The sequence below is a fragment of the Porites lutea genome, chromosome 6, assembly GCF_958299795.1.
Source record: "Porites lutea chromosome 6, jaPorLute2.1, whole genome shotgun sequence".
In the NCBI taxonomy this organism is placed as follows: Eukaryota; Metazoa; Cnidaria; class Anthozoa; order Scleractinia; family Poritidae; genus Porites; species Porites lutea.
The window spans coordinates 22,369,902-22,396,920 of record NC_133206.1 but is presented as its reverse complement, the minus strand read 5'-3'; the positions used below and the strand labels follow the sequence as shown (position 1 = coordinate 22,396,920).

The 27,019-nt window shown below is 39.3% G+C and overlaps 1 protein-coding gene across 1 annotated transcript; it reads right to left on the bottom strand.

Moving 5' to 3' along the window:
• Positions 1 to 1,239: 1,239 nt before the first annotated feature.
• On the bottom strand, positions 1,240 to 21,057 carry LOC140941288 (organic cation transporter protein-like). The gene is made up of 12 exons (XM_073390270.1): positions 20,944 to 21,057; positions 18,200 to 18,449; positions 17,367 to 17,513; positions 15,247 to 15,527; positions 11,253 to 11,495; positions 8,216 to 8,353; positions 7,530 to 7,609; positions 6,307 to 6,415; positions 5,818 to 5,890; positions 5,051 to 5,253; positions 3,616 to 3,705; positions 1,240 to 2,448 (listed from the first exon to the last, which is right to left on the bottom strand). The coding sequence occupies exons 1-12, from the start codon at positions 21,021 to 21,023 to the stop codon at positions 2,328 to 2,330; spliced, it is 1,815 nt and encodes a 604-aa protein (XP_073246371.1). The 5' UTR covers positions 21,024 to 21,057; the 3' UTR covers positions 1,240 to 2,327.
• Between the last annotated feature and the right edge of the window lie 5,962 nt (positions 21,058 to 27,019).

The window sequence follows — 27,019 nt, the reverse complement described above, 5'->3', positions numbered from 1 at the left end:
CGTGCAACAACGAAAAAGAAATGTACAAAACAGTATGATGCACGTGCAAAGTTGTTGTTTTACCTTCTAAGGCTATGTTCACACGATACCGAATAGCTTTTTGTGGCGCCACGAAAAGCTATATATCTAGTGTAGTGTGAACACCTACCCGATATGCGAATCTTCACTTTAGAGATCGCAGCAGCGCAGCTTCGCTCCGTCACAAAAATCGCACCGCTACAATTGTTCTGGTGTGTGAACAGAAGCCCTATCCGGTATGATTTCGTGGCGGGGCAAAAGCTATACGGCATCGGGTGATCATGCCTAAACGTCGCCGTCGGATCGTAAGTCCTCAGTTTTCGCGATCTCTTCACACATTACTATCTTGAAGCCTGGAACAAGCTATGGGACCTGTCACAGTTTCTACGATTTCGGTGTCTCGTGATAGCATGCGCTGGTTCATGGGTGGAACTTGACCCTATAATACATCTGGGAGCAACATTGTTATGTGGGTGATAATACTGTAAGTGTTTGTTGAAACAAACATCTACTGGGAAGTGTACAAGAGGTGGTGGAGGATAGGGTTCAGTGCCCGGGGGCGGGGGGCACTCCCTATAATGGCTTATAGTGGGAGGCTCCGCCAGAAAGGGGTACCTTTTGAGGCTTCTGATATAGGAAAGGGTAGGAACTTCACTACAGTTGAACCTCTCCAAAACGGACACCTCGCCCCATGTAAGGGAATCCAAGACAGTCTAGGATTCAGGATTCCAAACCGGATTCTAGGTACTGGATTCCAGGTCCTTTTCAGTGGAACTTGGATTCTGGATTCCAATTGTTAGTGGGATTCCCGATGGATTCTAAGGCCCAGGATTCCGGATTCCACATGCTAAAATTTCCCGGATGCCGGAATCACAATTCCCTTACATGAGGCGAGACACCTATAAGCAAACGCTTGTGGTTTCTCTAGTTTGGGTCTAAAAAGTATTTTTCGCAGTGAATAATAAGGCAGCAACATTAAGGAATTGTGTTTCGCTTGTTTTTATTTGTTCCAACCGGTGCATGAAGATACAAGTCTGCCGCTGCACTGTTAACCTAAGATTTTTGTTGGCTATAAGGTATTTTTCCTTCCCTCTAGACGTATCTTACCGTATGCAATAGATTCGTCGACAAAGCACCAAAAATACCAATACACAAAATACCTTTTTTATTGCTTTCTCAATACTTACAAAAACTCCAACATAATCTATCAGACTGTGCAGTTGAATTCAATAATAACAATAATAATTCCTAAGATAATTAAATATCGTGGACAAAAAACGAATGGAAAAATTCGTTTATTAACAGGGCAAGTGATTAGTTAATAGATTTCTCTCTTTTTTCCACATCTTTTTGCAAGTTATGCAGAAAACTATTACTAACACGTTGTATAAATTGTAAAAATGTATAAATTAATGGAATTGGTTTCTCTGGCTACATACAAAATGTATACAAATGTCCTTGTCTTAAGCCGTACATTATATTTTCTCCCAAGGGAGGATAATAGTAGCCTGTGGACTGGTCCTTTGGAGGACTTTAGGGTGAGAAAGCGTGAGCAGACAATGAGGGGAGGGGTGAGGCACCCACATCCCTTTCCATTAGCCTCCACACCATTCTCCCCCAAGGGCCTGTTCACCGACTGGGTTAAAAGACCTTTTTAACTTGAAAGTTTTATTTTCTCAATTCAGACCACGTGATGTTCTCAAGGGAATTTCTCTTTTGTCTTTTCATTAGCTACACACCCGTGTGCATGTGGATTGCGCTTGATTTGAAAGAAACAGTACTCGGGGGTAGGATCACGTGGTCTGGTATGGGAAAACAACACACAAGCTAGAAAGGTCTATTTCATCCTCCTCAGGGCTTTTATGTTAGGAAATGGGTTTTCTATGGGAAAAGCCGAGCAACGGAATTGGTTTAACAGCTATGCTTTCGTCTATTTTTTATCTTCCTTGCATAAATTTTCGGGGCCGACCATTTTGACTGGGAAAGACCGGGATTGGGTGATTTGGTTACGGCAAGAATATTTTTTTTTTTTATCGGAGCCAATTATTGTGATCGACTTTTTACGTAACTTTCTACAACTTTTAACTCCATGCAATAATTTTTTCGTTCCCATTTTCTTTTTGTATCCTAACCATTGTTTAACAGCCCTAGGATATTGTTAAGGGTCAAAACGTAGGATATGTATTTTCTCGAGAGCTCTTCGTGACTCCTGACCGAGGTTCCAAGCAGACGAAAGTCCTATCAGGTTTGATTTTAAAGGCGATCGACCCACCTGCGGCCCTGTGTGAAGAGGCTAAGGGATTTTAGACTTAAGAAATTAAAGGCGCATTTTCAATAGCATATTCGCCTCTGTCGGATTCCACGTCAGAGCTTGGTTCCCCGTTTGGTACTGGTACATGTGCTGTACGAGTTAATTCTCCGGTTGAAAACCTTAAAATCAATAAGTGGTTTGTTAGATCCTGAATGTAAACTAGGTTATCAACAAAGCAAATAATTACTAAACTCCCTAGTCAATGTTAGGTCGCAGGAGGAACACGTTCAGTTGAGTGAGGTTCAACTTTTATGTGTAGAGGCCACTTTCCATACATTGCCTCTATTTTATTTATGCGCGTACGTAAATAAAAATCACGCGACAGCAGAAATCCACCCTAACACTGCGCAGATTACGTCATTATTTTTTTTTCCCATTTGTCCATACGCAAGACGGTGTTTTGAAAACTTTCCACGCTAAAGGGAAGTTTCGTTTTCAGTGACTGTTTTTTTCGGATACGTGTAGACGTTTTCAAAGAGAAAAAAATACGGATGGGCGAAACCTTATTTTCAATCTGTTGTCTTTTAATGGTTTCAAAATTTTCCCGTGGAATTTAACTACGATAATTTACATAATTTTAATACCCGCCTTGGCACATGTGTTTCGACTGGAAGCCGTCAGACCACTCAAACCCTTTGATTTTGTGTGCAGGAATGCACCTCACATTAAAAACTTCATGAGCAGACACTTCAGAGAGGTACACTAAAAATTCTGCAGGGTGCCATGACAGGAGCAGATTTTAAAATACGGCTTTTACAGAAAGGCAGGAGGTATCAGATACAGCAATGACAAATTTTGCTTAAATGCACGTAATAATTTTCCAGCAAAGTTTAAGCCAAGAAATCTCCCTCTGTCATGACATGTGAAAGGTTTTCACTGATAGTTTATTGATAGAATCATTTTGCTAATCCCTTTTCTACCAGCATAGAGACGCTCCTGTGCGCGGTGCGTGCCAACTGATGAAGCTTGACAGCTCTGCCAAGAGCGTAGGCTCGATTTCCGCCGTCTCCCGGGTCCGGTCTTTGATCCTCCCCGAACAGCGGCTGGTAATCGAGCCTACCAAGAGCGTAAAGAAAAAAATAAGAGGAAGGAGTGGGAGAGGTTCCCTTTTCTGCACTCTCCCCTCCCCACTTACTTATTTTTGCACTCTAACTTTCGCACCCTTTCCCACGCAAGTTCACTCGCGAATACTTGTAATGCATACTAATTTCCTCAATCTTAACTCATTCTTAATCCTCTAAAGCTGGTGCTTTTCAATTGATCAAACTAATGTTGCAAAATAGTACCTTAAAACATTGTCACCGAGCTCCTGTAAAAGCCTTGGCTCCTCCGAGGTGGTATGGGACCTAAAGTGAGTCAGCTTCATACAAAAAACCCTTTGGAGAAGCAAAGTAATTCGTTTTCAACTCGGAACGGTTAGCTGAAAATGAAGAGTGTATTTTCCACACTCCGCATTTCAGCTCTCTCTCAAACATTAACTTGACCAAACCAAACAAAATTTTTTTTTTGGAATTTTGGACCACAATTCAAGACACAAAATTTATTTATTAGATTTCTTATAAAAGCTTTATCGAGTCGTGCGTTAAGAAAAATAGGAAATCAATCAAACAAAAAAAAAATTGTCGTCAACCGCAAAATCAATGTTAACGTGCAACTTACAACAACAACAAAACAAATTTATTTATTGTACCCAAAGTAGAATATTATAGTTATTTTACAAGTTGTTTAATTAATCAATTAACTAAAAGGGGTACTGACTTTCTGAAATAACTAATAAGTTATAAATGCCAAGAAGCCAGATTCAGTAACATAATTTAAATAAGTTTATTGTGAGGGGTACAATACGGCAGCATATCAGACTGTATACACACAAACACACAGATACAGCTAAAATAAAAAAGGTTACTTTGGTAATTGGTCATTGATAATTGCACATTGGGCATTTGGGCATATGGAACAATGCAATGGTTTACTTGAGTGACCACCAAACAATAGCTTCCCAATGTACAATTCTCAATGCCCAAAGCAACCTTTATTGAATCAGCTATATACACATTTAGTAAAATCCAACTAGTGGTCTATTATCAATGCTGCGTTCTGATTGGTTGAGCTACTACTAGGCTATACGTTATAGCCCACTAGTAGCGAAAAGCTCCGGCTTTGAAAACCAAAACAATGGCGGCTGAATCGCGTTTTGCTAGCTAAAGTTGTTTTATCTCGATATTTTTGACCAACTAGTTGGATTTTAGTAAAACAATTATTCCTCTGGCCCTCATGGCCTCTGAGTCAATAGCCCATTCGGCCTTCGGCCTCTTGGGCTATTGACTCAAAGCCCATTCGGGGTCGAGGAATAATTGTTAAATACACTAGCACGTATTACTGTAAGAAGGGCGAAAAAGTAGGATGGAAGTTACGAAGTACTTTTCGTGGAAAGTCGCTCGTAGTTCTTCCACAGTTATATGATTTGCAGACATATTAACACAGAAATGACAAAAACACAGACTTACACGACAGAAAAATAAGTAAAATACTGAAAATTGCGTTAGAATATCGCACGAAGAAAAATCGCGGCCATCTTGTTTCACCACCAGAGACCCGTACACGTACGAGGAAAGAAATAGTGGGGATAAATATTTAAATTAATAAGTTAATTGTTTAATGCTGTCTTTGACTCCTCAATACAATTTGACTTGTTTCAGAGTATTTCTCGCAATATCCCACCTCAAACACGGAAATGGGTTTCCAACTCGCTTTCCCATCCACATAAATCCATAATACTCTTTCGCAATGTTTGCTTCCTCTATCGTCTGACACATGTTTGAATTGAGGGTCTCCGGGAGCCTGAGTATCATTAGGCCAGCGCATAAAGACAGAATACCGAAAATAACCATGGGAAGGGTGACGCTGAGTTCTGGTAACTGAGACTTAAAAAGGAAAAAAAACTCGATGTTAAAGGAGCTATGTAAAGCGGGGACTTCGGTCGTTTCGACACAAAGTCGTTTCCATACAAGTCGCTTCGATACGAACTCAAGCAGTGATATTGCAGAAAAATTCCGAAATCTTCAAGTATATAGTTTGCGGGTGATCATTTAAAAACATTTTGGGTGAATATTCTTCGTTCTTTAAGCCAAGTAAACCTAAACTGAATAGACTCGTATCGAGACGACTGGTATCGAAACGACTTTGTATCGAAACGACCGTAAATCCTCAAAAGGATATTGCTGTTTAAGTCAATTCTGTGCTGAAGACATCACTTAGTGCCTTTTCCCATACTCAAAATGCTATTCAAACTATTTTCATCAGGGAGCATTTACCATAATAATGTTTTTGGTGATTTTTGCAGAGATGGCATTAAAACTTTGAAAAAGTTGGCCCAATTTTATTTTAGATTGGCCCCTTGGGCTCTTAGACCTTGCAGAGACATAAGATAAGAAAAGTTTCAAACTTGGAGTAATTAACTTCACTACACAAAAAGTGGTTTTTCTTACCAGCATCACGATATAAGGAGCTATCATAGAACCAATGCGAGCGGAAAGCGAACACACACCCACAGCAATATTCCTGCAAAAAGCAATTTATAAGTTGAGCCATAGATCGAGCTTTTTCGCCGATTTATCGTCTTCCATGTACAAGGGTGCTAGAAACTAACAGGATCAGATTTTAATAGTATCTACAAAACGAGCCTCCCCGTCCCCAACACCCTAAATTTTCTTGCGCTTCGGTCAACAAATAAACAAATGGAAATGTTGGTTTTTGAGGAAAGAGGATAACCGGAGTACACGGAGAAAACCAACGACAAACTCAACCTCATACATGGCATTGACGCCGGGATTTGAACCCAGGCCACTTTGGTGGGAGGCAATGCTTGCTCGTCGAAATTGATCATTACCTAACAGCAGCATGTTTCCAAAACTTCTATGTGGTGAAAGAATTGGAGAACGACCGTCCTCAAAAAACAATTACGATGTTCTCTATACCTGATTGAGGTAGGGTACAGCTCGCTACTGAAAAGGTACAAAATGCCAAAAGACATGGTAACAAACGCTCGTCCAATGAACGCCAACACTCTGCTGATATGCGTCATGTCTGCACAAACAAGCGATAAACAATAGTTGTTAAAGCAAATGATGTTTTATCTTTTACGTCCGGAGCGAAAAGTGAACACTCAATAAGCAGTAGAGTCGTACCTTCAGAAAGCGACCACAAGAAGAATTTAGTGGTCGCCTACAGGAGATCGCCACTTGCGAGAATCGAATTAAATAGGGTCTCTTCCGGGAAGAGGTCATCTACTTTTTGCAAAAAAAAAAAAGTGTATGCGATTTGTGTGTTACGATATGTGTAGTTTCATGTTGTCACCAAAAGTTCTTTGTAAACTCTGATTGGTGCAGTACATACAGTGAACAAAGAGATCAGGTCATGCTTCAAGTGGTCGCTTACACGTTGACGAGATTAAAAGCAAAGGAAAATTGTAAAACCGTCAGTACAAAAAGTGCTCGCGGTCGCTTACTAGAGGGGGTTGTTTAAGAGAGGTTCTAACTATAGCCCTTTAACTGGAAGTTTTAGTGTTTTGCTGAGTAGGCGGTCACTTATGGGAGGTGGTCGCTTACGGGCGGTGGTCGCAGATGCAGGTTCGACTGTATCTCCTTTCCGCCGGTTTTCACTAGCCACGAGGTCGAAGTCGGGGTCGTAATCAAATCGTAGAAAGTTGTAGTAGTAGTAAGAGGTAGATTATCAGAGTATAAGTAGAAGCGGAAGAACTAAACCAATAACAACGCTTTAAAACGAGCACTGTGATTAGACGGTTAATCCTTCCGCTTTTGCTTCCGACTCCGACAATCTATTTTTCACTAGATCTTAAGAGACGTACGGAGTCGTAAACAGAGTCGGAAGAAGATAGAAGTTCTGATTCGTCCGACTCCGATTCTATGACTCCGCTTTCGACTCCGATTTTTTATTTTTACCAGGTTTTCAGCACTCTTAAGACTCCATTAACTCTTATACTAACTGCAGAACCTTTTTTCTGAGGAGTCACCCATAAAGTGAGCACACAGTTACCGATGGGACACATTACTAAGGACAACGACGCAACCTTAACGTTGTCCGTTTAATCACGCTCTAAAAGAACACGTCAAATCTTACTGAGACGACAGGTGTAAGAGATGCGTTCAGCTCTAAAAGATTAATTAGAGTTAGTACATACCCTTTGGTACAATTAGGACAAGAAGGCAGGCGAGACCACCAGTTATCATAAACAAACAGAAAGGGATACGGCGTCCAAATCTGTAAAAATGAGAATACTCAAATTAAAACTTTAGTCAATCGACAAGTACAATTGACAGGAAACGATAAAGCCATACACGTTAAGTTTCCGGCAACATTTGTTGATCAACACATGCTGCACAAGTTGCACATTTCCTTTCGACTCAGATTGCCACCGGAACCGGAAATGAGCACAAGACGCTCTGATTAGTGGTACCGGAAGTAAGGTGTTAAACATGACCGAGAGGGCCAGAAAATTATTGTCGCAGACAGACTCGATCAGTAAGTCGGGTTGTTTATGACGCTCTGTTTATGTGTATTGGACAACCCACATAAGCATGAGCCTCATAAAATGAGAAATAACAATAGTTCTGGAACCAAACTCGATGCAAGATGGCGTATTCCATTTGCTACTTAAGCTTTAAACTTTGTTGGAGGTAAAATCTGGACCAGCCACAACGCCCTTTGGAAGAAAACGATACTTTCAGTAGCAAACTGTCAACTAAAATTTGTCGCAAGCAAAGAAACACTGAAATTCGCCTTTTAAATGTTAGCCTTCCAGAGTTGCAAGAAACCGGTCTATGATGAATTAACTTTTAAAACAATAACCACTCTGCTGAATCTTACTTTTGTATCACTATCCACGATAGTATGGTACCTGGCACATCACTAACAACGAACATAATCACCAAATTCAGATAAGGGTCTCCCTCTATATCTGATATATACAACAGAAATCCGTAAAACACCAGGCTTGCTACACACCTGTAAAATGAAAAAAAAAAAGCGAAATATCGGAGTCAGAAATTCTCATTAAAAATAAGTAAACTTATTTATTATATATCTCAGTTGATACGCGCCCTATGACTAGTAAGTTTAGTAAGGGGTATATATAAATATATAAATAAATAGTAATGATAATATCTATTGTAAAAATATTAAATCAAAACAGAGAGGAAAAAGAAAAATTCAGCCTCTAGAACAACTCATAGGACAGAAAAACTCTCCAAGTCGCAATCAATGAGAACCCAGGATATATCAACACGCAGACATGCCTGAGATGATGACGCCACATTCACCCTTGAAAAAATTTGATTTGAAAGTTCTCCTGGCCCCGTCTGCAAGAATCCGCTATGCAGATCGAGATTTTCCAAAGAAAGAAATCGTTGGCGAGAGAAAAATATTTCAAAGGAAACTAATTAATATTTGTTAATGCAAATAAGGCGTTAAAGCGCCGGGGCAAATTTCCACGTGATGTTTTCAACTGTTTTTACAACGTCATTTTTTGTTTGTCCTGTTCATGGTAATGCACCGCTTCGGCAGTTGTAGCAAGAAGTGTCATGGGTTGGAAGAAACGAAGAGACTTGTCGAGGGAAAACTTGCCGTATTTTTTCATCTCCAATATCAGGAAAAACTTAACAAGGGAACTTCTGTCTGGGCAAAACTTGCTGGTACGTGTAAACGTAGTATAAATTACTGGTAGAGTCGTAACAAGCTTCATCATTTGACACGTTAACAGGAACTTGCATTGGCTATGTTTACCGCTTTTCTGACCGGTTGAAAATTCGCACCCTAATGTCACGGCAGTTAATATCGCCAATTACGCGTCTGTATTCGCCAAGGAACTTTACGTTAACGAAGAAACTACTCCAAAACGACAAAATCACGGCTTCTTCTCCAACAAAAATACTTCCCAAGCATTGTAATATCAACTCATACGAACAGCACAGGGGCACCCAACGGCAGTTTTCGGGAAAATATCTGTTCGGAAGACAATTTGAGATCTAGAATTTTCGGAGCATTTGTTGTAAAATTTCTTGCTTGCCTGCCTCTCCTAGGATTTTCTAACATCTACAAAATGGTATAATTACCCATTTTTAACGGATTTTGACCCTAAAAAAGGCCACCTAGAATTTTCGGGAGCCTTTTTCTGGCTGAAATTTTCGAGAAGGTAAGTTTTTATCCCTATAATTTTCGGATCACTAGACTTTCAGCTAGGAAATCCGAACAGATGAAAAGTTTTTAGGGGATAAAAATATGCCTATATCTACCGTTTAAAAACTAAAATACGTTCAACAATGCTATGTTAAGTGGTTTTGAAGTATATCCTCGTTGGGTGCCCCTGACAGCAAAAGTGAAAACTGTTGGGCTAAGTAGTTTTCACCAACCCACAATTTCAATCCGTTTTAGTCTTCTTCAAGTTTGTTTATTACATGTTATTAGTACTTTTGTATTTGTTGCGTTATTAACACCCTCTTTTAATTTTTTTTAAGCGATTATTTCCACAGTTAACTCAATTTGGTGGCAGTTCATACTGTAATTTTTTGATAAAATTCGCGTCAAAGCTAGCCTCCCACGCAGACTTTCTTAGGGGTTCGTCACGTATTCCTGCCCCCACGAACAGTTCGTGGGGTAGGAACGCGTGACGAACCCCTAAGAACGTCTACGTGGGAGGCTACGTCGAACCCTCTTTTAACCGTACAGAAATTTTAACGCCAAGCCGTTCCAGATTTGAGCGCCAAAAACGTGCTAACATTTTTCAGCCGATACGTTCGAAAATTTGACCGACGCGGTATGAACACTCTAACCGACTTCATGGATGCGTGGTGACTCAACTACGAGACGCCATTTTGAATTTGCAAAAGTAGCGCTCTACCCACGCGCAGATGGTAAAACCGAAAATCCCTCAATTGTTGGTTTTTAGTGTCACGCCATTCAAAATAGATCAAAATAAAAATCAAAACTGTTCAATAGATAAATGTCCAGAATCTGGAAAATGAAAGGAGGTAAAGATACAAAGACCCTCGCCAAGATTTAGGTCAGAGGAATATTTCGTATACGAGATATACGAGGAAATGTTTTCACAAAATTAATAGAAATTTGAATGAAGACGCCATGCTGGTGCCCATCCGGATGAGCACCAACATGGCGGACGGAAACCAACAGAAACATCTGGTACCGAGTTTTGCTACAAAAGCGTGAATTTATTCTTCGAGGAACTCCTAAACTTTAAAGTAATACTTTTTCTAATACATGAACTGTTTAGAGAGCAGAATTCCCTGAAATAAGTAATTTTTTGCTTTATAAGCAAAACAACAACTTTGCACGTGCATCAAACTTGTTTGTACATTTCGTTTCCCATTTTTGCACAACTACGACGTGAAATGCCTAATTTCGCGTTTCCTGGAGAACGTAAACAAGCTACGACGAAATTTGAATTTCTCTTTCTGAACTTAGATATGGTTCCTAGGGATTCACCTCCAGGAGGGTTCACCTACATTTGACAAAGTAAGTGGGTAGGAATAATTGCGATAAAGACTGAAAGAACGCAAATAATATTTACTTTTATGTGACGTTCTCGTTGCCGTCGCGTCGTTGGATCTTAAAGTCCCATTAAGCAAACACGACGGCTATACGCGTATGCCGCTGGCCTGTTCTGAATTTGTGCTACACTCTAATGTTTAAACGCCTGGAAAAGACTATGGCCCCAAACAAAAATTGTTGGGGTAAAGGACCTGCTGCTACCGCTGCAAACTACGAGTACCGCGGAAAACAAACTTAATTGTGTATCTCAGGTTTGCAACAAACTTGCTGGAGAAATTGCGCAGGAAATTGGTGTAACCACGGCTACTTTGTTTTGTACTTGTGAACGGAAAATGCCTACCAACAGAAACAAAGGATGACGCTTCTTCTTCGCATGCGTGATGTCCGTAAAAGATCAAGAGGCGAATGACTTGTTTTTCCTGTCCTTGACTCAGCAACACCTTGCCGGCATCTTTCCAGGGCATTTCTCAAAAAATCAGAGGTTACAGGTGCTGAATTTTTCTCGGCAAATTTCATCAGAATACGATGAGCTTCGTCCAAACGATTTTGAACGACAAGCCATCTTGCAGACTCTGGTAGTGCTCTGAAATGACAAAGAAATGATAACAATAATTATTGTTATTATCATTATAGCAATAATAATAGGGAGTTTACGCAAAGACGTTTATAAGCGATGCACGTCAACCGGAAGACATCACTGTACTTTTTGCAATTAATATTCGGCTGTGGCCTCGCCTTAATGTTTGGGCAAGTGGTCGGCTCTATTACAGCAAAGATATCAGGCATTACAAATTTGGTAGCATCACGATACACGTATATTAAAAGGAAAACGCCTCATTTCCAGTTGACGTGCACCATTTAAAAACGCCCTTCAGGATTTATTCTAGAAATTGGCCAATGAGGGTCAAATGGGCCCCCTTCTGTAATTTTAGGGTGTCCTTTTTCAAGAAAGAGGGTCCAAGAAAGAGGGCACCAAATCCAAAGAAAATGAGTGCTTTTTTAGACTTTTGACGATTCAACATTGGCCGGACTCGCCGGACACTTTGCCGCCATTTTGGAACATTCTGGGCAACTGAAAAAACCTGGGATCGAATCAAAACTGCAGAATCCCGGATGTTTGTCTGGTGAAATAATGACTCAAACGAAGAAGAGAAAGGCAATTGAGACAGTAAGAGGCTATAAAAGTTCAAAGTAAGTTTATCGAGCGGCCGTCAGATGAGTGTTGTTGTCATTGATGTTTTCGAATACTGTACTTTATTTTAAAAAAAATAGTACTTATCCTTGGGTCTATTTTTTATTATATCATTTTTTTGACTATTATTTTTCTTTGACACGGCAACTTGCGGCATAGTTTTTCCAAATTGAGGAAATCCCGCAAGGCCACACTCTAGAATAAACCCTGTCTTTGCTCAAATAATCATTATTATCGTCGTCATCATCATCATCATCAACATATCATCACTACCAACATCATTATCGTCGTCGTCATCATCATTTAATCGTCATGACATGGTAGTATTACTAAGAACAGCCTCCAAAGAATTAAACGATTAACAATGTTCAAAATAGAGCCATTAATATGAGGATAAAGAAGACGCGAACTTTACCATTTATACGGGCACGTCTCGAATAATACGCGAACAGGTCGCTTAAATGGCTCGCGTCTTATTTCTTGGAATGGACTCGATATCGCGTGCATGTTGCCTGTCGCAACGTCATTCCATCACGTCACGTGTTAAAATAACACTTGCGCAACTATGCATTCGCGTCTTGCAAGAGACGAGGGTCATTTATACGAGGTTTTCTTTTCCTTAGCTAAGAACAGGTGTTACGAGCTGTTCTTAGACAAAAAGCGTATTAGCTGAGTCCTGTCTTACTAAAAAGGATATTTAAATGAAGATCAACCTCGTTCCCAGGTTCTCTCTCCTACTCGTCGAGAGATCCTGGTTTGGTCTGGTCACGTGTCTCCCAGAATCTGGGAGATTACAAACGAACGATTTGGGGGAGGGGCAGATAAGGTGAGATTTGTCTCTGCAGAGAGTAGATGTAAAGTGCAGCCATGAAACTGTGTACGTGACCTTGTCTTAAAGGTCATGACTAGCCAAGACAAAACCTCGAACGCCGAAAATAATGCACAAAATTCCTTGACAGCGAAAGCGTAACGAACTTCAGAATATCTGGATGTTTATCTGTCGGGGATGCTGTCCTCTTCAAATTGGCGCATGCAGAGGAAATCGAGGATTCAGTCACCGCTTGTGCAGTCAAAAATAAATTACGCAGAGGTATTCATACCGATCGAAACGCACTGGATTTGAATTGCCATTTCTATGTTGTGGAGGCCACATTAGAAAACAATTACGATTATATAGTTCGAAGGGCGCCGAAAAGATGTATCAACCGTCGCCTCCTCACTGACCTCGAAAATGAGGTCAAGCAACAGGAAGAGAGAATACGCCGCCCGGACACAGTTTGATTGCTCAAATGAAGAAAGGTAAACAAAATCTTGAAAGAGTATATTTTTATCTATGGCTCTGTGTCTTTCAGCTTTTTTCGTTGTCGTTTAAAATCAACCGAATGGCCGTAAGCATCTTTGTTAAAAATTGGCTTGTACGACCGCCAACCGTTTATTGTTCCTTTTTTATTTTTCTGGAGGGTTAGGTATGCTTAGCTTTAGAGGATTTTAAGAAATCACCTGGCTGCATGTGTTTTCTAATAACGTTTTTATATGGACCAGGTACAAGAAAGCCTTTCGCTTGGAAGGTTATGTTGTCTGTTTTGTCTCTGCTTACACTGCATGATTTCCTGTTGTCATCTGTCGCGTTCTGGTCACTGACTCGTCCCCAGTCGACGAACGACTAGGGACGAGTCAGTACTATATATATCTCTATCGACCACTAAAAGCGATACGTTTTTCCATTGCCCATCATAACAAAGGTTGGGGGCTGGAGAAGGCTGACATTTCATTTCAGACTATAGCTATCCGTTAAGTCAACAGATCTAAAATATTATTTTGACGGTTCAGCAAATATGAATTCCCTGCTCAGACAGCTAATGGTGTAGGCTTTGCAGTATACTAATTCGGCCCGATTAAAAGCAGCCGCTGTGAAGCAAACATTGATACTTTCCATGATGTAAGGTTAATAAAGAGAGACTTTCCCTTCAGTATAAACACGCTTGTGTAGAACTCAAGATCGTCGATCTTTATTTGCGATTGGTGTCGTCGATTGAACTGCGACAACGCGAGTTTTTGCTTTCTCCTCTGGTATCGCGTGAGATTCGTTCTATTACAGATCTAGGGATTTTTAAGCGCCATCTGAAAACGTACCTCTTTAGGGAAGCTTTTTGTTAATTTGTTAATTTTTAATTTTTATCACGACAATTGCTGGTATTTTAACATATGTTGTATATTTTAATTTTATCATAGTATATTTTAAATAATTAGTAGTTACATACCCTTTATTAAGTTTTTATATATAGAAATCATGTAATGCGCGCTTGATCATTTCATGGAAAGCGCGCAATATAAGAATTAAATTATTATTATTATTATTGGTAAATCATAAACTTGTTTATCTAGTGGCAGTTCTGTTTGGTCAGAAATTTTCCATGTTTTCAGTTATAGTGGTAGGTCTTGCCCTTGCGGACCTTCGCGATCATTGCGTGAACGAGACACAAAATTGGGAGACAAAGGACTCCTCCCTCAGAATACATTTTGTTCTGGAGCCACATGACCAGACCCAACCGGGGTCTTTCTCTCTCTCTCTCTCTCTCTCTCTCTCTCGCGCGCTCCGTAGTGACGGGTAGGAGAGAACCCTGGGAACGAGGTAATATGACAATTTATTTAGAGAGTGAAAAACACGTTTATTGTGCCAACTTCAGGCTTACTTTATCTCACCATGGTAATCAAATCATATATAATAATTATATAGAGATCAAATACACAAAACTTGGTCAACCCTTTAAGCCCAAATATCCACATACAAATTCTCCAGATAAATTTCCCTACATTTTCTTGAAAAATTAGTTGAGATAATTTATTAAAAGATCAAAGCACTTTTTCGCTGGTGATCATTTTATTAATTCTGTAACCTTTGTACCTGATGTTGTATTGATATGGTTCGCAGAAAACAGATCTTGGTCATTCTTGGGACAAAAGGTTAATGGAACCTTTTTTGCATGTGTGTGTTTTTTTAGGGTTGCAATCACGCAGATATTCTTTGAGGTTGTCAAACATTCCCCTCCACCCGCCAACTGATCATGGATAAGAACTGCTTCATGCAACTAGCTAAAGAAGATCTGCGTAGGAGACTGATTTGAAATGGCAGCAAACTTACGTGTAGAAGACAACAAACAGTAGAGGAGGGAAGCTGGCCACTAGCAACAGTGTCCGCCAGTAGCGGATGTTGTAGGCTAGTAAGGCAGATGCACCTGATCCAATGGCCCAAAAAAACCCTGAGCCCTTCCCAGACATGGTGCGGAAACTTGGTCCAACAAGCTCGAGGATGTATACATACTGGACGACAAAGAAACCAGTCAAGGATGCTGCTGTGGCAAAGCGAAGGATTGCAAAAAGGATTATGTTATGGGAGAAAGAAGCACCAACACTGAATGCTGCCTGGAGGGACAACAATAAAAGTCGTAAGTAATTAAAAATAGTAATTATGATAATAATAATAATTAACAATCAAAATTTAATGTAGGTCTTTTGATACTGTTCAAAATTTAATTGATGGTGAGCCTGGAATGAATTGCAGTTATAGTGACTGATCACCCCATTCTGTAACTCATGTTGGTGGCCCTTACACCATCAAGATACTTCCACATTACCCAATAACGTGAGCCTGCTCACAGGATACTAGAACAAAATTCTCCAAGGTTCCATTTGTTCTACAGGGTACAGTGTATCTGACTGAACTTAAGTAAACATTGCTTCAGCGAGTGTCCACAAGTCCTCAGCTAACTATGTCCTTGGTACATGTACCAAAACTTTGACCCTCCCCAGCCAGGACACTAGGTGACTGTCTGTGCCTCCCACTGAGCTCTGCAATTATCATGATAATTATTCTCAGAAGAGGCCTGGTACAGCTGGCTAGGGCAAAGTAAGAACAAGGTGCTTGCCAGCCAAAGCCTCTGGTAAACACTGCTCCTTACAGTGAAGGGGTGGTGTCAAAATAGCCCCCTCCCTACCCCAGTCGTTCCCCCCCCCCCCAGGCCTAATTTACCCACCCAGTGTTAAAGCAGTCCCTGGGCTATTCATCTGTACCAACCACACTGGCATGGAGCCGAGCTGCACCTGATGCCAGGTGAAAACCTAGTGGCCACTTTTTAACAAAAACAGACAGATAAACATGCAGGGGCAATTTGTCATCAGATCAGGACTCATTGAAAGCTTTATTCCATGCAACCCTCCAGTTCTTCTCTTATAAAAACAAGAACAATAATTTCAGTATCACTTGCACTCAGCTATGAAATGATAAAAACTGCATTATAACTTGGGAGGTTTAATAAGGCTGAGGACCACTGAATAGTGGTGTGCCAATCATTGATTATAATCAATCACGGATTGAAACCTTAAGCAAAGCAATATTAAACTATTATCGAAAATTTCCAGTTGATTATTGCAAAAAAAAAATTAAAAATTAAAATTATAAAATTTTTGAAAAAAAAATATATTGAAACTTGTATGTTGTCTTTTCAATGGACTAAGTAATAATGACGTCACTAAAATCCATTGATGACCCTTTTTCTTATATAATTTCGTGTGTTCTTATTGTTGTCTTAAAGTGATTGTCAGAATAAAAATGGTCTACTGTTAAAAAAAATCAAAAGTTTATACTATGACTTTACGCTTGTTCACAGGTGAAAAATAAATGGCCTTCTATATTATATAAGGAGATTGTTTTGATTACAGTCAATGATGAAAACTGTGGGTCAATTTGATTATTTCTGATGATTGATTATGACATATCAGCTAATTCTCAACACTACTACTGTACTTTATTGACTAAAACCAAGTGCCTCCTGAGATTGCTAGTCTGTGATAATGTTTCCTGTTTATGACTGCTTCCCAAATATTCCACCAAATGTGTACCACAAGCATAATACTGATCGCTAGCTTTCAACCAGCTGTAAAACCATGCAGTTATTCATCATTGAGGAAGGATTACATTGCGTGACAACCAAAAAGAAGGTCATTCAACTTTCCTTGCCCCTTGAAACCATGGTGATTATAATGAATGATGCACACTATCAAAACGCGAACAAAAAAACACCCTAGGTGACTTCTTTTGTGTATTAACTGCTTAATTATCCTTTCATATTGCCTTGATTTTGCTTGTGATTGAAAGGAGAATTTGACAATACATAAGTTGTTTAGAGCTTTATGAGGAACCGTTCCAAATTCGTTATGATCAAACAAAGTGCGTTGACATACCGGTAAATAAAGAATACTTACTGTAAGCACTGAACAAAGTAGCATGCAAAATCGTCTGCCATAAAAATCAGAGATGGCCCCAAAGAGGAAAGATCCAACCAAACATCCAGCAGAAAATGCAGCTTGTATACTTGCAGCTATAAAGGCTCGGTCACAGATGAGGTTGTACTAAGAAAATTAAGGAAAAAAAAAAGAAAAACTACTGCTTACATTCTGAGGATTATATTGATGGGATAGAGATATAGTAGATGTGTGCTATGACTTAATTGTAAAGGCTTATACAATAATCAGGGTTATCAATAGGATTTGAAGTAGGTGTCTGCCCAACCTTAAAGAGGCAGCTGTGACAAAAGGAGGGGCCAGGTCTGAGGCATATCCCAAAGAAAACTTTTAAACATGGAAGCTCTGCATGCAATTTTGAGGCCATTTTGGGCATCAACTACAACTATTACAGAATAATGACCCACCACATTCTGTCAACTTAATAGCAAGTATAAGGGCAAGAACCTGAAAAACCAAACAAAATAGACTGGACTGCCATGACACAGCCCCATTTAACTTTTGACAAATAAATTGAGGTCATAACATTTTGCAGAAAAAAGGAAGAGCATTAGCTAGGCCCTCCACTGTATCAAACCACACAGGCAGCCAACACCTGTCTACTAAGTGTATCAAAGCCATGAATATAAATATATGCATTAATTTTATAGCTCTTTTTTGAATTCTCTCTAAATACTGCTGCACACATGCAGGCCTGTGCAGCCAGCACGCCCCAATTGTTAGTCCTTTTTGTATTGTAAATGAACACAAGATACAGACAAACATAATACGCAAGGGAAGGTAAACATGCCTACCTCTGTCACTGCACTGGTAAATGTTGTAAACTGATACTTGGTACAGTTGGTGCAGCATTTATTTAAATCACACTTCACGTCAGGTGTTATGCAATGAAACTCAGGTGTACCAGTGAGAAAAAAACCTCCAGCAAACTGAATACCACTTGGTATGATGACAACTGCACAGCAGAGAATGTAAATAACCCTTTGCCGTGGACCAAACTCACCAATGGAGTGCAAAATGTCATCAAACTGCAATGCTGAGGGGCTAACAATCACAAAATTTATAACAATCATTATTTTATAAGTCAATTATATTGATAATATATAATAATAATTGTTTACACTTCCACAAACCAAAAAGAGTTGAACACAAAGATAAAGTTATTGTTTAGAACAATCCTAGATAGACAGCAAAACTTTATCTTATTTGCGCAGTCAAGAACCCGTGAACAGTCAATGAGCTCTGCTGCAACACTGTAGCGCTTCGCACTATTGACAAGGTAGCTTTTCATCCCGCCACGAAAAGCTAACCGGTATATTGTGAGCACCCATATATCAAAATGTGGATTGTCACGGTGCAGCTTCTCGTTGTCACAGAAATCGCGCCACCATAAGCGTTCTTGTGTATGAACAGAAGCCCCATCTGATATGGTTTTCATGGGAGGGTGGGGGCAAGTTATCAGTCTGATGTAGTGTGAGCATAGCCAAAGTATTTTAAAACTATATGATTACCATCTGAATTGCACTCCAAAAAATTTCATTTCTTGCTTTGTATTTCTTCCTTCTTATTTCAATAATAACTGCACTCTTCTCAGTCAACAGTTTTGTGTTTTGCTGCCAGCAATCACCTTTTAGCAGACCACTCAGGAAACATAATAATGTTTTCTTAATGGATACAAAACGTCTGTGGGTTGTAATAATAAAACTGGTAGATTCCCCAAACTAGCCTTACATGTCTTACACACGTCTTATTATGAATATAGCAATCTCATAATATTTCACAAAAAAAGGTTAAGGCCCTGTCTGTAGGAATCCAGACAGTTTTGTCACCACAAATTTGTTTTCCTGAGTCTGTGAGGAAGGGGTCTTAAACCACTCTGAAACATGCTGTTTTGGTGAGCGGAATCTACTGGTTTTTAATGGATGAAAGGCAGATTCATGTAAAAAAATTATATTATATATATGCAGTTTCAAAATTATTCAGATTCGTGTGCAAGGGGCCTAAACGAATAGAGTCAAAACATGTGTATGCATTATAACTTTATTCTGCAGAGCAGAAATCTTATTCCCTTACGGGGAATAACAGCAATGAAACTAAAACAACAAAGTGACCCACGGACCAAATGCTTTCAAATATGACTTTATAAAACAATGATTTCAAAGCTTGTGGGTCACCCACTTTTCGAATTTGATGCCAAAGAAACTCAAAACTGTTTTTATGCATCTTGACAATGATTATGCCAAATATATAAGTTAAGTTTTGTTAGATCCTACAACAACAGTTATAAGTGTAAGTCACAGCCACTATCTAAATATTACTGGCTTTCAGCTCAGTTCACAGCAGCTATGCTGGTGAACAAGAAGGAGGGTCTCAGTGGGGTGATAGCTGATTTGACGGTTGATGGTTAAATTTGAGAGCTTTTGATGGTTGACAGTTGTTAGAAATAGGAATTTAGGCCAAAAGTTTAAGTAAATATTAATTTGTGTTTACGTAACTTACTATTACAGTTGTAACCTTTCTGTCTTGGAGGTTGTCTTGGCCGAAATTCCTGCATTCCAGCTCCTTTTTCAGGAAAATCCCAGGTTACATCCCCCATTTTTTTCATGGTAAAGAATCCCGCATTCCATGCCCAAATATTTGTGAATCCCACTCCCAGGTTGCAATCAAATCCCCTTTCCTGTTAAGTTTTTTTGCGTTTGCCTAAGTCCTGCACCGTATTTTGGTCAAATCCTGTATTCCAAAAATACCCTTCTAGACCCTATTTGACAGTTAAATTTTAGGCCGCTTGACGGCTGACAGTTAATTCCATCAAGACCCTCCAAGAACAAAAGGAGGAACAAAGCGCTTTCTTCACGCAAAGGAAAAGGAAAACGGATACCTGAGGAAGGGGTGTTGAAGAGAAAGAAGAGAGTATTGGTCTCCTGTTCATATTCAAAGCATTAAAATGAAATGTGTTTACAATTACTTTGTACAGAACTGATGTGATGTTTATGCGCCGATTCTGTCAATCTGCAAACAATCAATACCAATTGACATCAATTTATCTATCAATTGTTATTGAAAATCAATACCAATGCACAACCACACAAATCTTCACCATCGATTGGTCATTGATTATCAGTAGGGTTGGATTATCAATATCGATTGGTATTGATTGATATCCATTGTCATCAATTATCGATTTCATCGATTGGATACGCCGGGGATGATGGAAGGAATGCATGGACTCTGTTATGTTCATACAATCATAATGTATTCTATGAACGAAAAAGAAAAGAAAGTTTCACAAATTTTAGAACAAGGTGCTAAAACGATAAAAACAAACTTTAATCCGCTCATTAACCCACTAACTGATGATTTCCCTGAGGGTTTTCCTTACTACAAATAAACAACCTGCGTTGTAATAATAATGTTTCGGAATCCCTAGTAATATAATGCATAAAGCTGGCAACATGCGGTAGTAATATACACAATCACAATCTTCCCAGCGATCATTGACAAACACAGTTGAATTTTGATAAAGTGACAATACGATTACCTGTTTACGCTAACAAGAGCTCCATCAACTTGGTTTCCTTCGGTTATGTCATCTTCAAAGCTCGACGAACTGTCCGTCATCCTGTCATGATCGATAGCTCGAATGGGCTCATCATGTACTTCATGTAAACAACAAAAAAGCGAGACTCTTTCTGATCCAGGATTAGGCCTGGGCGCTAGAGCAGATATCGGCGAATGAAAATCCGCTGTGTCTAGCCATCGTGACGTCACGTTCAAGCCGGCCCGGGAAGGTTTGAAAGAAGGTACAACAAAAATGCTTGTCGTGAAAAGTTCACGGTCCAATGTCTCAGTAACAGTAGAGCAAATCATTTCTACAACTAGAAGCGAAGCTGCAGATGTTATCATATGAAGTATCAATAACGCAATTTCAACATGAAAACAAAAAACAGGCTGGTGATTCGACTCGAAAGTGTTGACAAATGCTACCGATCGATAAAAATCATCACCAAGATCATCTTTAATGGCCTGTAACTCAGAAACCCCACAATACTGCGCTTGGAGACAAACGTATAACTTACATAGGTCAAAACTTTCTCATTTTTGAAAAAGTAAATCTCATAACAATTTCATAAAAATGATCAGTGGCTTTAAACACTACTTTCCGCAGGTACCTTGCGAGTCAGCATTCATCCTCAGTAAAATTCGCCTACATGACCCGTGAAAGTACCCGAATTTTCCTTAATTAACGACGTTTCTCTACCTCTTCGTCTCAGCACTCTTTAATAAGACTCAAGATGGCGGAGATAGACGCCATATTGTATGACGTCACAAATAAGTCCTCAACAGCGTCATGGAAAATCAACCGTGCCTTGGAGAGCAACCCATTATCGGTGAGAAAAGTGTGTTCCGAATACAATGTCGTTAATGTAGCATGCGAACGGCAGACGTCTCTCCTCGCTCATCGCCGCTGAGGAACGTTTCACGAGGAAACATCCCAAACGCAACGTGCCCAACTTCCCCCCCCCCCCCCCCCCCGCTAAAAAAAAGTGTTGTTATCATTACAGTATATAAGAAACTATATCGGAAAAATCACCCAGACGCGACGAGGTCAGTGCACACACTGGAACATTTCTCGAAATTGTGTCTCAAAATGTACCGGATTGCATCACAGCGCATATTCATTTCAAAAAATTTCCAGGGGAGCATGTTCCCGGACCCCCCGAGGAAGCTCGCCGCCTTGGGCCACTCGGGACTTCTCCCCCAACCGATAAATCGTAAATATAGACAGTATAATAATGGTTCCTGAAGAAGAAATGTTTAATTAATTGGTAGGGAATTAAGAATAAGGGAAGCCAATTAAGCAGGAAACTACACTGATGTATCGTGATCAGGGAGTTTATTTTTTTCATTACTACTTTTATATATTGTTTTGGAGACTCAGAAATACAATAGAATATAGACTCTGCCATTACGTATGCAGTTGTTCAACTTGAGAATAGCTCGAAGTCAGGCAGCCGCGGGACACCTTGTTCTCGACAGTTTTAAGTTCAAGAAAGTACCCTCTCTCTCTCCCTCTGGGTATGAAAGCTAGTTGCTGGTCACTTTTCTGAGGCATGATACTGTTTTTATCATGCTGTATGCTTAGAATACTAAAATTGAAACACTGGGATCGGGTACAGGTACGTAAATCAGAGCAGTTCCATCGTGCTTTTCTGTTATTTTATAGTCACATGATTATGTCACTTAGTTGTCCACTCACATTGTTGACTCAAGCTAAGCAAATAGTGGCTCTGGATCACAAACCCCATTCAGTTTAGGCAGTTAGGAAACTTCATTCATTTTGTGTCCAGTGCAAATTCTTAATCCCAACCAATTTTGAGAGGATATTAAAATGTGCCATTTCCACCTACCCGCATCTTTTTTTCCAGTTGTTTATTTTATTTTAACCTTGACCGGCAAGCAACCACGTAGTACTGAAGGCTTTTGACAATATGCCAAAGGGTAGCCAAATAAGACTGCCACAAAGGGGTGACTTATTTTGCTGGTTAAGACGATTTTAGGCTATATTTAACGTTCAATTTCCTGTTTTACAATCCCTGAGGGAAGGTCCAAGACTCACCGCCAATCAAGTGACTGACAGGTTGAAAACAAGCAAAAACCACTCTCACGTTCACAGCCTCAAAAGGGCGTGTTATTTCTTGATACCAAAACCGCTATCATCATGCAATTCAAGCTTTATAGGTTATCGTCAGTTTAAAACAGTATAGTTGATTAACATTATATCCTATCTGTTTCTCTGAAAGCGCCCACCCTTTGTAACAATCCATTAAAATTGCAGGCTTGGCATTTTGCTTGCATGTTCCGAAACAAATTTCCTGTGCTGCTGTTTTTTCTCTCTGTTGAAGGTAGTCCTAACATTATGTGAATGGATCCTAAAGGGTGACTATTAACTGATGAAACAGACTTGTGCTACTGTTTATTATAACTCCAGGTGGTTCTTACTTTTGAGTCTGTGGATGGTATCCTAAAGTGTGATTTTAAGCTGCTGAGCAATTAGTTCTTTCCTGTGGTATCGTCTATCATAAAAGGAAAAGTGTGGCTTCTAACTTTTTAGTCTGTAGAGGACATCCTTTAGTAACCATTGAAATGAAAGTTACTGATCAGTACCTTCCTTTGGAGCTGTTAATTATCCTGTGAAAGGTGGCCTTGACTGTTGAGTCCTGTAGAAGTGGTCCTGAATTGTGACCATTGAAATGAAAGCTACAGAGCATGCGGTACTTCACTGAGATGCTATTTACTACATGTATACGTTAGATTTTAATTTGTGGTTCTTTTTCTCTTATTAGATAAAAATACTACAATGCAACTGAATGTTATGGTTTAATTTTATTCTTTGTTTGGGTTCCTTTGTTTTTGTGCATGGCAATGTATCATAATGGGCTTGCAAAAAAGAAGTAGAATCCGGTTATTAACCAGGAGAAAATCAACCACTACAAAGACGCAAAAATACACAACAGCAACAATACAACTCTTTAACTCAAAGCTGGTCGCCGAGATATAATGTCCTTTAATGTCTATTTCCTTTCAAATCCACATTAAATCTAGCTCCGAGTCTTCGGTCTTCACAAATGTATAACTTGTAAATTCATGGAAATGAAAGTTACACTTTCTTCTATCAGATTGCTTTTTGTTTGACTTCCTTCATTATAATCAGGAATGCAATTAGCTGGTCGCCGAGATATAATTTCTTTTTATGTCTATGCCATTGCAAATTCTCATTAAATCTAGCTCTGAGTCCTCGGTCTTCACAACGAAATGTATAACTTGTACATTCATGGAAATGAAAGTTACACTGACTTTCTTCTATTGCTTTTTGTTAGACTAGTACCGCCATTATAATCAGGGATGCAATTAACTGGCCGCCGAGATATAATGTCTTTTGCTGTCTGTCCCATTACAAATCATCACATTAGATCCAGCTATGAGTCCTCGGTCTTCACAAGGGTATTGAAAGTTACTTAGTAACATTTTGTTCTGTTGCTTTTTGGTAGACTGACACCATTATAATCAGTGTATAGTTTGATGCTTCGTAATGTTGAGCTTTATGCAAGTGTGGCACGCTCTAACTAGATGGAGTGGGACCATTTCAAATAACTATAATTGCAAAGTACCCTCTTAGGCACTACTGCCGATAATTTTTTTAATTACAATAGGCCCTGCAGTAAGATTTATAGTGAATAGTGAGTTCATTCTTCTGTGTAAATGCCTCAGTTGCTATAATTTCAACTAGTGGATGTACTGATTTTAATATCTTCTTGATAGACTGGTATGAGATGGTTCCCACCACTTCCCACCCATCAATGGCAATCTTGTATTTTTATCTTTTGAAGACAAATCTAATTGATAATTAATTTTTGTTGTTGTTCAGTTACATCTGCAAAATTTTGTGCCATTGTGACAATTCTCTTCTTAGCTGCTACTGCATCAGTGTTATATATCATTTCCTTTTGGGTCGTCGCTGAGATCCAAACCGTGCAACTCCGGTAAAACAGCGGTAAGGCAGCACGAACCAACGTCCACTGATATTTCTTTTCAGAACTTTGCCCTTACAAAGACGCAAAGCCTTGGAATTAGAAACCACTAAGCTTATCTGTCCTATTGACGTTGTAAAATTAGCTATTCATCATGGACAGAATTATAAGCTACTCAGGTCTATTTTGGCTTTTTGTCTTGGTCACACTTGCGAACTGATTGCCGGAAAGCGTGGAAAGTCTGTCTCAATACCACATACCTGGTGACGTACGAGACCTGCCTAGAACAAAACAACACTTAATTTGTACGAAAAAGGAGAGATTTTCATTCACATCATGTTTCTAATGAGAATTTTGCATCACGCAGGGTGTCAGGCGATGTTCTGTGTCATTTGATGTACAAGTTCTTTCTTTCTTTTTAAACTTTTTTGTTAGTTTGTTTAAAAATGTTTGAACAATTTGTCTTAAAACAATTTATAGCTAGTTTTGCTTAGCGTTGTACTTTAACTGTGCATGTATTACTTAAAGTTTAGAAATAAAAAATGCCAGCATGCGATTCAATTGCATTGCCTTTCTAACTGCTTGTATCAGCCTTTTTTCCGGAGTAGAACACAAGTAGGTATAAACGGCATGAACATGGGGAGTAGCAAAAATATCTTACATTATTTTTGAGAGCAAAATTTGCAGCTTAATTGACGAATTAGTCTAGTAAATGGAGCGCGACACTAAGCTGCTTTAGTTTGTACCACAAAGCTACCTTTGTTTGCTTTGCAGACGATTTTTTGTTTTAAGAAACGACAATAATGTTTAATCTCTTACAAATGTCCGGTTTCCAAAAATACATAGTTAATCGCGAGGGACCTGTGTTCTTAACGTATATATCTTATTTTAAGAACAGATTAGTAGGCAATTTATCAGTGATTTTATTTATAAGTGAAGCATATGTCATGGTTAAAAAAGGTCTAAACAATTTACCAGTGGAATGCCGTGTATACTGCAGTTCTTCAAATCCTTATATAACAGGTTCACTGCTGCAAGAGTACTATGATTAAATGAACATACTGTATCGTCACACCGGCTTAAGGATTTCACTGATCCACCGACAGTCAAAATCTTAAACCATTTTCTACAGCATAACAAACAGTGTCACAGCAAAGTACTGCTCAGTAGCTTTCACATTCACAGACAGTCAAACGTTTAAATCGCCTTATGCAGCATAATAAAGGGTACGACACAGACAAACTGTAACGTAAGAAAAAAATACTGTTGTTCATTAGGGTCCTAATCTAACACGTTCATCGAATTAAAGTTCGAAACGCATTGAAGTCCCCCCCCACGCAAAGTCTGGACACTTCATGTAGTGTGCATGACGATCACCTGTTTTTGCTTTCACGATAGGATTTAGATCTTCAGCAGCTTATCAACTTAAGACAGCTACGTGGCAGTTGTCTTTCCAGACAGAATGAAGTATATTATACTCCATTTACGTGAAAGCCAATATTGAAGTACCGTATTTCCGAGTACATCCTTTTTACAGACGGTAGCCGGAAGTAGATTATTGGCAACACCGTAGAATACGTCGGCGGAGCAGCGTGTCAGGAGCGTATCAGGCTCACGTCTGAGATCGAACATACAACGTCTTTTTCCTCAGTTTCACATAACATACAAGGCAAGATTACCCAAGCCATTTAGCATAAAGCGAATGCTATGCTTTGACTGTTAAATTGTCAAAATCCCCATTTTATTTATTTTTGAGGTACTAAGTATGAGTCAAAAGATATGGGGGCGTTTGGCAAAAGGCGTAACGGTGTAAATGTTTATTAAACAATTCAATTTACGGACGGGGAATTCGTTATCTTACCCCGGGCGCAGAAATGGCTTTTTACTGCTTGGGCTTCAAACACACAGGCTTACAAACCATAAAATAACTTTGAATTAAAGGATGCAACATAAATACCCCACAATTTAAATTTTCTCACCATTATCTAATTTCTATTTGACATAACCTCCAGATATAATCATCAAGTGGAATTTTCTTGCTTGGTCACGGTACTGGGAACGACCCACGCACAATGTACAGTATAG

Excerpts from the sequence above, each read along its gene's own strand:
- LOC140941288 (XM_073390270.1), bottom strand. The coding sequence starts at position 21,023 with ATGACGGACAGTTCGTCGAGCTTTGAAGATGACATAACCGAAGGAAAC. Across the intron at positions 15,528-17,366 it reads TACTTTGTTCAGTGCTTACA|GCAGCATTCAGTGTTGGTGC; the intron begins GTAAGTATTCTT and ends TTGTCCCTCCAG. Across the intron at positions 3,706-5,050 it reads AACCCATTTCCGTGTTTGAG|GGTTTTTTGTATGAAGCTGA; the intron begins GTGGGATATTGC and ends GCTTCTCCAAAG.